This window comes from Ranitomeya imitator, chromosome 9, assembly GCF_032444005.1.
Source record: "Ranitomeya imitator isolate aRanImi1 chromosome 9, aRanImi1.pri, whole genome shotgun sequence".
Taxonomy (NCBI): Eukaryota; Metazoa; Chordata; class Amphibia; order Anura; family Dendrobatidae; genus Ranitomeya; species Ranitomeya imitator.
This window is the reverse complement of record NC_091290.1, coordinates 66,739,211-66,751,882: the sequence shown is the minus strand read 5'-3', so window position 1 is coordinate 66,751,882 and position 12,672 is coordinate 66,739,211. Positions and strand designations below refer to the sequence as shown.

At 43.3% G+C, this 12,672-nt stretch overlaps 1 protein-coding gene across 1 annotated transcript in view; it reads right to left on the bottom strand.

Annotated features, from left to right (window-relative positions):
* BBOX1 (gamma-butyrobetaine hydroxylase 1) overlaps positions 1–12,672 on the bottom strand; it is a 458,160-nt gene that overhangs the window by 313,353 nt on the left and 132,135 nt on the right. Inside the window, exon 3 of the mRNA XM_069740409.1 lies at positions 8,123–8,237. Coding sequence (XP_069596510.1) covers positions 8,123–8,237 — 115 coding nt within the window. The remainder of the gene's footprint in view (positions 1–8,122; positions 8,238–12,672) is intronic.

Genomic DNA, 12,672 nt, shown 5'->3' with positions numbered 1-12,672 from the left:
TTTTTTGTGTAAAAAAGTTAAATGTTCATTTTTATTTAAACATTCCAAAAATTCCTATTAAACACCTGAAGGGTTAATAAACTTCTTGAATGTGGTTTTGAGTACCTTGAGGGGTGCAGTTTTTAGAATGGTGTCACACTTGGGCATTTTCTATCATATAGACCCCCCAAATTACTTCAAATGAGATGTGGTCCCTAAAAAAAAATGGTGTTGTAAAAATGAGAAATTGCTGATCAACTTTTAACCCTTATAACTCCCTAACAAAAAAAAAATTGGTTCCAAAATTATGCTGATGTAAAGGAGACATGTGGGAAATGTTACTTATTAAGTATTTTGTGTGACATATCTCTGTGATTTAATTGCATAAAAATTCAAAGTTTGAAAATTGCGAAATTTTCGCCAAATTTCCGTTTTTTTCACAAATAAACGCAGGTACTATCAAAGAAATTTTACCACTATCATGAAGTACAATATGTCACGAGAAAACAATGTCAGAATCACCAGGATCCGTTGAAGCGTTTCGGAGTTATAACCTCATAAAGGGACAGTGGTCAGAATTGTAAAAATTGGCCTGGTCATTGACGTGCAAACCACCCTTGGGGGTAAAGGGGTTAAGCACTAAAATGAGTGGCAAAAGGCCTGCTGCTGGTGGAAAGGGGATTAGGTGTGTTGGAAAGGGAAAAAAAGGTTGTGTCCGTGGGGTAGGTGGTAAAGCAACAGTAACATCTGCAGAAGAAAGACCATCTTCCAGCCAAAGTAAGATGTCTACTTCTTTTCAAGGACAATCTGATATGATCCCTTTCTTACCACCATCGCTACAAGCAACGCTAAAAATTCCAGATGAGGCACAAAAACAGCAGGTGCTTGAACGGATGTCAAGTGCTCGTTCAAGTGGGCTCTCCTCCATGTCAACTTCAACATCACAACTACTCCAGTCCTCAGAGTTGTCACCCCAATCGCACTTGCTTTCTCACAGCTCCCAAGTTTCCAGCTGCCCGTCTGAGCATGGGGTAACACACATGGTTGAGTCTGTAGAGCTGTTTACGCATACTATAGCCTGGGAATCAGAGGTCTGCTCCAGAGCTTCTGTGAAACCAGACAAGGAAATGATCTGCACTGATGCCCAGAATCTTTCTGAGTCAGATCCAGGCCCAGATGAAGAAGGTTCTGAGCATAATGTAGACCCTCGTTCCCAAACTGTAACTCCTGTTGGTGGAAACAATGAGGAAGATGATGATGAGACTGAGACACCTGATTGGAACGAAAACTTGACTTTTCGGTCGGGGCAGGAAGAGGTTGGCTCTGAGGACGACGGGTGTGAGAACACACAGGATGATGATGAAGAGGTTGTAGACCCCACTTACTGCCAACCCCCAGTCCGCCAGTCCATGAGGTCAGCAGAGGAGGTGGAGGAGGATGCTAGAGACGAGTCTGACGACAAGGTAACGGTGCGCCTTCCTGGACAGAGACGGAGTACTGGAAGCACGTCAACAACTGCATCCTCAACCCCAACTGTGCCTCAGACCAGAAGTCTTGGTGGCTCTTCAGGTGGCACGGGCTCTAAGCCTTGCATAGCCTGGGCATTTTTTGACATCGCAAAGGATGACCCAACTCATGTTGTCTGTAAGATTTGTCAACAAAATCTCAGTAGAGGCCAAAAAATCACTAGCTTGAGTATTTCATGCATGAACTGTCACATGGAAATGAGGCATAAGTTGCAGTGGGAAGCTCACTGTGCTACAATGCGGACTAGTGGGCCGGGTCAACCACCGTCTGCCCCATCAAGTGCATCCGTGTCCTCTTCATCCTCTGTGACTGTGGGGACAGCAGTCGCACATGGTTTTGGATGCAGACCTTCCACCTCTTTACCCACAACAGCCAGTGTGATTGGCAGGTTGTCAGGACATTTGCAAGTGGAAACACCTGCTGGTGTTGAGCGCTCTCCGACATCGACACCACATTTTGATCAAGGCAACATAACATCTCTGCCTGCACCTTCCTCACAGACCAGCAGTTTGCCGGGGACACCCTACTCAACTCCATCTAAGCACGGCAGCCAGCCCTCAGTCCCTCAGATGTAGACAAGTAAAAGACCACTTCCTCCTAGCCATGACAAAGCTAAGTGGTTGAATTTCTCAATCTGCAAGCTGTTGGCAACAGAAATGCTGCCTTTCCGCCTGGTGGACACAGAGGATTTTTGAGACCTTATGTCCGTCGCAGTGCCCCAGTACCAGATGCCCAGTTGCCACTCCTTCTCAAAGAAAGCTGTGCCTGCGCTACACCAGCATGTCGCACACAACATCACCGCTTCCTTGAGAAACTCTGTGCATCACAGGGTGCATTTTACCACAGACACTTGGACGAGTAGACATGGACAGGGGTGTTATATGTCGGTGACTGGGCACTGGGTAACTACGGCGACATCAGGAGAAGGGGCTGCTGTTCAAGTCTTGCCATCGCCACGAGTTGCTCGTCAATCCTCTGTATCTAGAAGTTCCTCCACTGCTTCTGCCTCCTCAACCGCCTCTCGGTCCTCCACCTGCACCCAAAGCCTGTCTGGTAATACCACCCGCGTTGTAACTGCGCAGAAGGAATCCTGCACAACTCCTCACTATGCTGTCACCAGGGCTCAACGGCATCAGGCAGTGTTTACATTGAAATGTCTGGGAAATGTGAGTCACACAGCTTAGGAGTTGTGGTCAGCTTTGGAGACCGAGTTCCATCAATAGTTGTCTCCACTCAACCTGCAGCCAGAGAAGGCTGTGTGCGACAATGCTGCAAACCTGGGTGCGGCCCTTCGCCGGGGCAATGTCACACACGTGCCTTGTATGGCTCACGTTTTGAACCTGGTTGTCCAGCAATTTTTATCCCACTATCCCAGACTAGATGGGCTTCTGCAGAGGGCACGGTCGCTGTGTGCTTACTTCCGCAGTTCGCATCCCACAGCTCGACGACTTGCATCTCTACAGAAGTCGTTGGGCCTGCCAGTTCACCGGCTGAAATGCAATGTGCCCACACGGTGGAATTCAACTCTGCACATGTTGCAGCGACTGTGGCAGCACCGACGAGCCCTGGTGCAATATGTCATGACATATAGCCTGGGCCAACGAGTTCAAGAGGTGGGGCAAATCACGCTGCAGGAGTGGTCTCAGATCAGGGACCTATGCACCATTCTGCACAGGTTTGAAATAGCGATGAAGATGTTTAGTGCTGACGATGCCATTATCAGCATGACCATTCCGGTGATTTACATGCTGGAGCACACCTTATACAGTGTTCGGAGTCAGGTGGTGGAACGAGAGGAGGAGGAGGAGGAGGAACAGGAGGAGTCGTATGCAGAAGGGATCATATCTCCAAGGTCAAGAAGGTTGGCAGCACCAAGGCGGCTGGCATTGGAGGCTGGGGGAGAGGGATAACCGAGGGCGCATGGTAGCAGCCAAACTGTTGAGGAAGGTGCAGGAGGCGATGAAGAAGTGGAGGACGAACTGGCGCTGGGCATGGAAGACTCATCAGATGAGGAAGACCTTGAACAAATTTCTATTGTGCGAGGTTGGGGGAGAGGACAGATGAAGGAAGCATGATTCTCACCTCGCCACCACCAAGACAACAAGGACTTGGTCCTCCTGGATGCACAAGACACATGAGTGCCTTCTTGCTGCACTACCTGCAACAAGACCCTCGGATTCTCAGAATCCGAAGTAATGCCGACTACTTGGTTGCCACACTCTTAGATCCCTGGTACAAAAGCAAATTTGGCGAAATAATTCCTGCCATAGAAAGGGATTCACGCATGCAGGAGTATCATCAGAGACTGTTACAGAATCTAACATCTCCTTTTCCACAAAACACAAGTGGTGCACGTAGTGAATCTCTGAGTTCTAACTTGCCAACCATGGGACTATCGAGTCATCACTCAAACCGTAACAGTAATTTTTTCCAATCGTTTCAAGATTTTTTTAGACCATCCTTTGCAAGGCCACAGGAGACAAGAAGTCTGACGCACAGCCAACGCCTAGAGAGGATGGTACAAGAGTATCTCCAAGTTAACATCGATGCCATGACTGTGGAACTGGACCCTTGCTCATTTTGGGCTTCCAATCTTGAAAAATGACCTGAGCTTGCCACTCACGCCTTGGAGATCTTGTTGTGCCCCGCAGCCAGCGTTCTCTCTGAACGTGTGTTCAGCGCTGCTGGTGGTGTGCTGACAGATAAGCGCACGCAGCTGTCCAGTGACAAGGTAGACAGACTAACGTTCTTCAAGATGAACAAATCCTGGATCCACAAGGACTTTTCTACCTCTGTGTCATCTTGGGGAGACTAAAAGCTTGATGATTTTTGAAAATCATCTCACCAACCGTTTTACAAAACGCTGGCGAAATTGATGCCACTTAAGTGGTGTCTGTGGCTGAATTTTTGGAAAAAATGGAGACTCTTTTATTTAGTCCCCTTGCTGAGTTTTACATGACGTTGCCATCGTCAATTCCAGGTGGGTGGGGTCGTCTGCAGAGTTGTTTCCTCATACAATGGCCTGGGATTCAGAGGTCTGCTCTAAAGCTTCAGTGTCTGCTAGTCAGCAGAGTAGCCCAGCCACCCACCGCCTGTTTACCTAAGTACTATTTTTAACGGCATCTGGCCCAGAAAATCCTTTTGGGCCTAGTAGAATTTGGTGCTACTCAGCAGCGTACTTCACCCATGAAGCAAGCTACACCGCCTGTTTACCCAACTACTATTTTTTAACGGCATCTAGCCCAGGAAATCCTTGTGGGCCTAGTAGAATTTGGTGCTACTCAGCAGCGTACTTCACCCATGAAGTAAGCTATACCGCCTGTACACCTAACTACTATTTTTAACGGCATCTAGCCCAGAAAATCCTTTTGGGCCTAGTAGAATTTGGTGAAACTCAGCAGCGTACCCCACCCATGAAGCAAGCTACACCGCCTGCTTACCAAACTGCTATTTTGTAACGGCATTTAGCCCAGGAAGTCCTTTTGGGCCTAGTAGAAATTGGTGCTACTCAGCAGCGTACTTCACCATTGAAGCAAGCTACACCGCCTGTTAATCTAATTACTAATTTTTAACTCCCTCCAACCCAGGAAATCGTTTTGTACCTAATAGCATTTTGTGCTACTCAGCACAGTACCCCACCCATGAAGCAAGCTACACCGCCTGTTTACCTAAGTACTATTTTGTAACGGCATCTAGCCCAGGAAATCCTTTTGGGCCTAGTAGAATTTGGTGCTACTCAGCAGCGTACTTCACCCATGAAGCAAGCTACACCACCTGTTTACCTAACTACTATTTTGTAACGGCATCTAGCCCAGGAAATCCTTTTGGGCCTAGTAGAATTTGGTGCAACTCAGCAGCCTACCCCACCCATGAAGCAAGCTACACCACCTGTTTACCTAAGTACTATTTTTTAACGGCATCTAGCCCAGGAAATCATTTTGGGCCTAGTAGAATTTGGTGCAACTAAGCAGCGTACCCCACCCATGAAGCAAGCTACACTGCCTGTTTACCTAAGTACTATTTTTTAATGGCATTTGGCCCAGGAAATCCTTTTGGGCCTACTAGCAATTTCTGCTACTCAGCAGAGTACCCCACCCATGAAGCAAGCTACACTGCCTTCTTTCTTTCTCAATCTCACCCCTCGGCTCTGGGGTGTCCAGTCTCCCTCCAGCTCTCTCCTTCTCACAGGTGGTCTACCGCGTGTTTTCACACTGTGGCTAATCTTTTGGGCCCAGGCATAAGAAGTCGTCGAGGTAATGGATAATATGTGCCGCCTTACAAACGTCCATGATAACACATTCGAGGAAGCAACTAAATGCCTCAAATAGTGAGCAGGATATGGAGCACCCCATGGGCAATCAGCGATCTATGTAGTATGCTCCTTCACAGAAGCAGCCCAATGAGAGGACACTATTCGGAGGCACAGGTAGTAACTGGAACGCCCCCTCAATGTCTGTTTTGGCCATTAGGGTGCCCTTTACCAACTTCTTGACCCGCCTGATTGCCTCGTCAAAGGAGGTACAGTACATAGTACTGTACTTGGTTCTGCATCGATGTTGTCGTTTACTGACCTGCCCCTTGGATATGACAAATGGTGGATTAGTCTAAATATATTGGGTTCATTTTTGGGCACAACTCCCAATGGGGGTACCACTACGTCTTCTAAGGAAAGTGTTCTGAATGGACCCGCCGCCATTCTACCTAGAGATATTTCTTTTTTTCTTTTTTTGTCAAGACGTCTGGGTGTTGGTAGAGTGAGTTTAGATTTTTACTCCAGCCTTTCTTGATTTTAGAAGGGTATGACATTCCTATATCTGTGTCTCCTCCTCCTTTTACTCCCCCACCTCTTTTCTTTTCGCATGACTATATGTAGTTGTGACTTTTCCATGTGTTTGCTGTTTCTTCTGAGCAGTTTGTCAGCTTTTGGACACCTTTCAAGGTGTTTTCCATGTGTTTTCCATGTGTTTGTATGTGTTTGTGTTTGCCTGCCATTGGTTTCAATGGGGTTCGATGGTGTTCGTCGAACGTTCGATGAACATTTCGTCGAACACGTCCCTGTTCGATGAACCGAACCGAACCTGAACACTAGGGAGGCAGCTCAACACTAGTTGCTACACTGTTAGTGTGCAGCCTCTCGTCCCTCACCAGCACCCCCTGGTGGAGGTTGCGCTAAACTGCACTGCAGCTGCATCGCATTACTAAGATCTGCCTGTCTGCAGGTACACAGTAATCATCAACCGTGTGCGTAATCCTGTACCTCAGTTTCCTGCTGTTTGTGAATAATAATTTGCCCCATTACCTTCTGTTTTAAATTCTTACGGCTGCTTCATGACTGGGCTAAAATGCACCAATTTCTACCACCATCATCATCTTCTGCCTAGAGGCGGTTACTGTGCAAATACTGTATTGTGGAGTTTCCTGTGTGGGTGTAATTTGAGAAGGAAAGACTATTCTCCTGACATAAAGCTTGTCCACTGTAAGATACATCATACCTCGTCAGCCATACACCACATGAGAACGCCACACATAGGCCAAGTAATTTGACATACCCTTTTTCTTTATCGTGCTAAAAAGTGAAGTCTTACTCTTCAATGCTAGTCAGTATGACAGTCACATACAGCTCACGGAGGGCAAACATTCCAGATATACACCCCAAGTGTGGTGAGGACACAGTCTCATGGTCAGGCTATATTTACTCTCCAATTTTCTGAATATCAGCAATGTAGGCATTATTATTCTAAAACCCAATATTACCAAAGTGAACCATTTGCCTAAACGTCTGAACAATTTGAAAAATATTTAGAATTGAGAGTCCTCAGTGGTTGATACCTTTTAATGGCTAACTGAAAAGATGGTAATAAATTGCAAGCTTGTCATCTACTGTCATACTCTTATCAGAACTGGAAAACACTTCTGGAAGTCTGGAAATTCGTGCCCACATCTGGTCAATGGTCTGTTCTTGCTTACCAGACTAAACAAGGCTCACCATGATTTACTGTTTATAAATGTATATGAACGTATATAAGTTATGACATGTCCCAAGGAAGGCATATTGCCAAAGCTGGGAGCTGAAAACGTGGTCCAATCAAACTTTAAAGGGGGTCTTCCTTGGATAAAAACTACTAAAATAATACATTTCTCAATTTACTCACCTCTTGCATTCTCTAACCACCAAAGATTAGATAGATTGTTGAGGGCACCATTAGGGAGGATGTGTAACATGAGCAAGCCAGAGTTATTTTTTTAAAATCTGAATACATTTTTAAACGCCCCTCATTTCATGTAACCCTTCAGAATGGGCTGTAATGGGTGTACATCAGGAATAGCGATATTTCTGGCCATTGCATGTCTTGTATCCTGCACTTTTCAGCAGTTTTCCCCAGTCTCCTTGTCTAATTTTCAGTTAACAACCAGCCATAATCCCTACTAACGATTCATGTTTCTTTTTTTTCCTTTCTTTCGCTCAGCTAATAGAAGTCTTTATTTTATTAAAAAACTGGTCAAAAGGTAACAGAGTCTAGATCTTTACCTAAAAGCCCTTAAATACCTCACTGTAAGTATAAATATCACAATTTCCAATCATAACAAGAAAAAAAAATCATTTGTTTTCACAAACCTTGAAGAAAGAGTTCCTCATTCATCTCTGCTCTTGATGTTTTTGAAAAACATCTCTTCTTCAGCCAGTTGGCATCAAATTCACTCTGGTGGTCATCTGGCCAAGTAATAGACACCTGTGATAGTGAGAAAAGGAAAGAAAAAAACTGTCAGGAAAAATAAACATCATTCCTCTCTGCCTCTAGACAGCAGTCATAATACCTCCGATATCATAAACACCAGAACATCAATATAATTGGAAAGTAAACCTAGAATTTCATCCCCATATATGATACGGGAAAGATATATATCTTGGTACCGTGTTAGCCAGTGGATAGAAAAATATTTAGAATTGAGAGGACTGAGGACTCTCAATTCCTTAATATCCCCATATATGATAATTCCCAAAGGTTATGGAGGGGCATTTATAATAATTTTATTTAAATAGCACCAACATATCCTGCATCGCTTTACATCTTAGAGGGGAGGAACGAGGGCCCTGCTCGCAAGCTTACAATCTATGGCATTAAAGACGCTTCATGTGATGTCCTCTGCCTCCTCCAAAGGCTGCTGTATTAGGTATTGGTTCTAGTGGAGATATCTGTATCATGCATTCAACTGATTTCTTCTGTCTGTAGCCTCATTAAAGTCTATTACAGACATATTGTGGAGTTGTACACCTTGATGTTGTGCAACATGCTACTAGTACATGCAATATATTATTACAACCCATAAGCGATAGTGTCTAATCTCATTAAGAGAAGGAAGAAACTGGGAAAGAAAAAGTGCAATAGGGTCTTATCCGGTGACAATGGGGTGTTGGGAAAAGGGGAGATACATTCACCTTGCTAGGTTTCTGAATGGCAACACATAATGGGCATATACTACCTGTTCCACAGATACCGGTCAAGGAAACGACCATGGATATAGAGATGAAAACGGAGGTATCACTTATGCTCTGCCGATGGCGAATTATTGGTGAAATTATTTTTTTTTAATTTAAACAATTTTAAAAGTCAAAGCGTTTCAAGGTCATTAAGTTTTGTCCTGATGAAGAGGTCCTGAGAGACCTCGAAAAGCGTTGACTTTTAAACTTGTTTAAATACAAAAGAAATTATTTCACCGATAATTCGCCATCAGCAGCGCATGAGTGATACCTCTGTTTTCATCTCTATAAACACACTAACAAACACTATTTATGAATTTAAGGTATTAAAGTGAATCTGATGAATGAGCAGCATGTATCAGGCACTGGCTGTATGATCTCAGCTGTGTGTGTTTGACTCTGAAATCTGCGAAGTTTCAGAGAAAAACATACCGTATTTTCCAGCGTATAAGACGACTGGGCGTATGAGACGACCCACAACTTTTCCAGTTAAAATATAAAATCTTCTCAAAAGTCGGGGGTTATCTTATATGCTGGGTGTTGTCTTATAGGGTGGGTGTGGAGCAATTTGCGTTCAACGTATATAGTGGGGGAAGTGGTCCCGATGACGAGGTGAGGGAGCGCCTCACCAGGAAGGTGTAAGTGAAGCAAACTGTCAGCGTCTGGGATGCCAGGGTTATGCAAAAAAGAGAAAGAGCGGTGCTGTGCCTAGATAAACACTCCTCTTTCACTCATCTGGCTCGCCCTTATATCCTATTATCTCCTTCTCTGCCTCTGCTTCACTTACACCTTCCCGGTGAGGCGCCCCCTCACTTCGTCATTGGGATCGCTCCCCCCACAATATGCGGCGACCGCAGATTACTCCGCACCTGCCCTATAAGACAACACCTGGCGTATAAGACGATACCCGACTTTTGAGAAGATTTTCATGGGTTAAAAAGTAGTCTTATATGCCAGAAAATGCAGTAATTTAAAGGTCTTTCGGGACTGAGCAGTGCTGGAGACTAGTCAGACAGGCGGGGCCCTGGCAGCTTCTTCCTGCTCGTTGTGAGTGACTGACAGGTCCCTCCCTATATACAACTCACAGGGAGAGACCTGTCATACCAGGGCAGTGGACAGGGAGAAGCTGCCTGTCCAACTAGTCTACGGTGAAGCTTGGTTTCTGGTGGCTTTTAAAGTATGTTTTTCTCTGAAATGTTGCAGAATTTCAGAGTCAGACACATGTGACTGAGATCATGCAGCCAGGGCTTGATAAATGAGATCAGGCAGCATGTATTCGCTGTCAGGTTCCCTCTAATTTTGCAAGTGTAATATTTCAATATGGCTATTAATACTTACCGCACACATAAAAGACAATAGAGACTAACATAGGGATTTATATGAAGGTATTTCAACCTTGATTGTCTTAAGTCCACAGTACATGGCTGTCGCCTGAGTGATAGTTTAACAGATCGTTCCTCTGGTCACATGCTCTTGAATTCTTATTGAGAGAGCAATCGCCAGACATGTCTGGTGGAAGCTTATGCCTGGGAGAACAAAGCCATCAGCAGTCCAAAAATTGGATATGGTTGATCGACATCTCCCCCAACAATCAGTTATCCCGGGCTATGTATATGTATTAGGATACATATTAAACTTTTGACAGAACCCGTCCATATCAACAGGTTCAGTTGACATTAGTTTAATGTGTATGGAGGCCTTTATATTTGGAGAAGAAGCTCTATAACATAGGAAAGTTGGAATCTTTGGAAATATGCCTGCTGTTGAAATGCTAAAAAAAATATTTAAAGTCATTCTTTCATCACAGCAAGTAATTGTTTTTATTGTATAACATTACCCAATTTTGGCAATTTTAGAAAATCCCAGAAAATATTTTCAGAGCTAAAAAAAAATGCAAAATGCTTCTTTGTCCCCATGATATCCTCCTCTTCATTAACCCATTTTTTTTTACAATATTCTAAATTGTAACAGTGAAAATCTAAATTATAACAAAGATACTGGTCCCATTGGGCATTCTTTTAGCTTCCACTGGTACTTTATGTGTAGAGTATTGGGAATGTTTAGTAGGATTAGATTGGTTTGTTCTGCTGGGGGACACTTACAATAGCAGACACCACCCCACCTATATATTATAGTCTCATCATTTAACTAAAAAATATCACTGCCAGTCAGACAAAATAGAGAGAACTAAGAGGTGATGGATCCTTGTTTTTTTTTTTACAAATGGATTTTGGGTCCTTGCAGAAAATCTTGTAGATGGCCAAAAAAGATGTTTTGTATGTATTTGCTTTGGCGTAATAAAAATACAGTGTAATACCTTTAATATGCAAAAAAAGCAACATTTTCTAAGCCTTGTTCGCAATAAAGTGGCTGTAAATCTTAGACAGGATACATCATCATTGCATGATCTTCTGCCCTCCTAATTCACAACAGGTGCCTGTTTTCCGTGTTCTCTTGTGTGTGTAGTATCATGTTGGTCTAGGCAACTCTCTTGAACCTTTCATCAGACTTTGTCTTCATACAAAAAAAATTGGAAAAATGTCAGCTTCTTCATAAATCTCAGCAATCACTTTAATGTTCTGCTCCTCAAACTCATAATTTATTGCTTTTTCATATGGACTTTAAAAAAGATTATTGAGCCAACTCAAACGTGTATCTTTAGTCCCCTCTTCATCTAAAGAGGTTCTGAATCAATGCGAAAAGCTTTTACACATTTTATTTACAACAAAAATTTTAAAAAATATGTAAAATTACTATCAAGAAGACATTTACTGTTGTATTTCAAATGCAACCCAATGTATGGGTAAGGGCTCATTCGCATTTCATTTTTTTTTGTACAACCGCTATCCACTATTTTCACATCGTATCTATAAAAGTCTGTGGGGATGTTCACATGTCACATTTTTTCCTTGGATTGTGAAAAATCACGGAAATATGTCAGATGCTGATCCAAGTGTCGAACCAAACTCAGCAATGAAAGTCTACGAGTCCTTGGAAACTCTGACAACACTTGGATGCCATTCGTGCGCTGTCTATTTTTTATTGACTGATAAATAGGAAGAGGGAAAAGAAGGAAAAACTTTTTTGTTCCCATCAGTGAAAATACTGATGAAACTTTGATGAAAATCATTGATGAAACTTGGTCTGTTTTTCTTGTATGTGATAAAAACCGGTGTCTTAATGAGGTGAAAGAAAATATAATCCATCTAAAGATGTACTGGAGGATTCTATTGGATCGTAATTAAAATTTATGGTAACATTATTTTATTTGTAGGTTTCTTTTTTTTGTAGATATTGGCAAAAATGTTCCCAGCACAAAAAGTATTTTGCTCCTGTCTGGAGCTTTCAAAAGCTTTCTAGGTTTTTCCCTCACATTTGTTTCTTCCAACCATGTGGCCATCGGACAGTGACTGCTAGAGGAAGAGCAGTAGCCGGTGTCATCACTAAGAAACACGCAACCAAAGACTTTGGAGATGAGTTCCCATCATCAAACACTTCCTTCTCCATATTTCTGTTTGCATTTGCTGAAAGTGGTGAAATTTGGTTTAGGATTAAAGGGGCTAGTCTCTAACTTGAAAATACAGTTGGCTCAGTAATCAGCTCTTCATCCTAGGTGCCACTCTAGCTAATTTTGCTCTTGGAAGACGCTGCCACTGAAGGGATAATATAATATTCATGCATTTTCT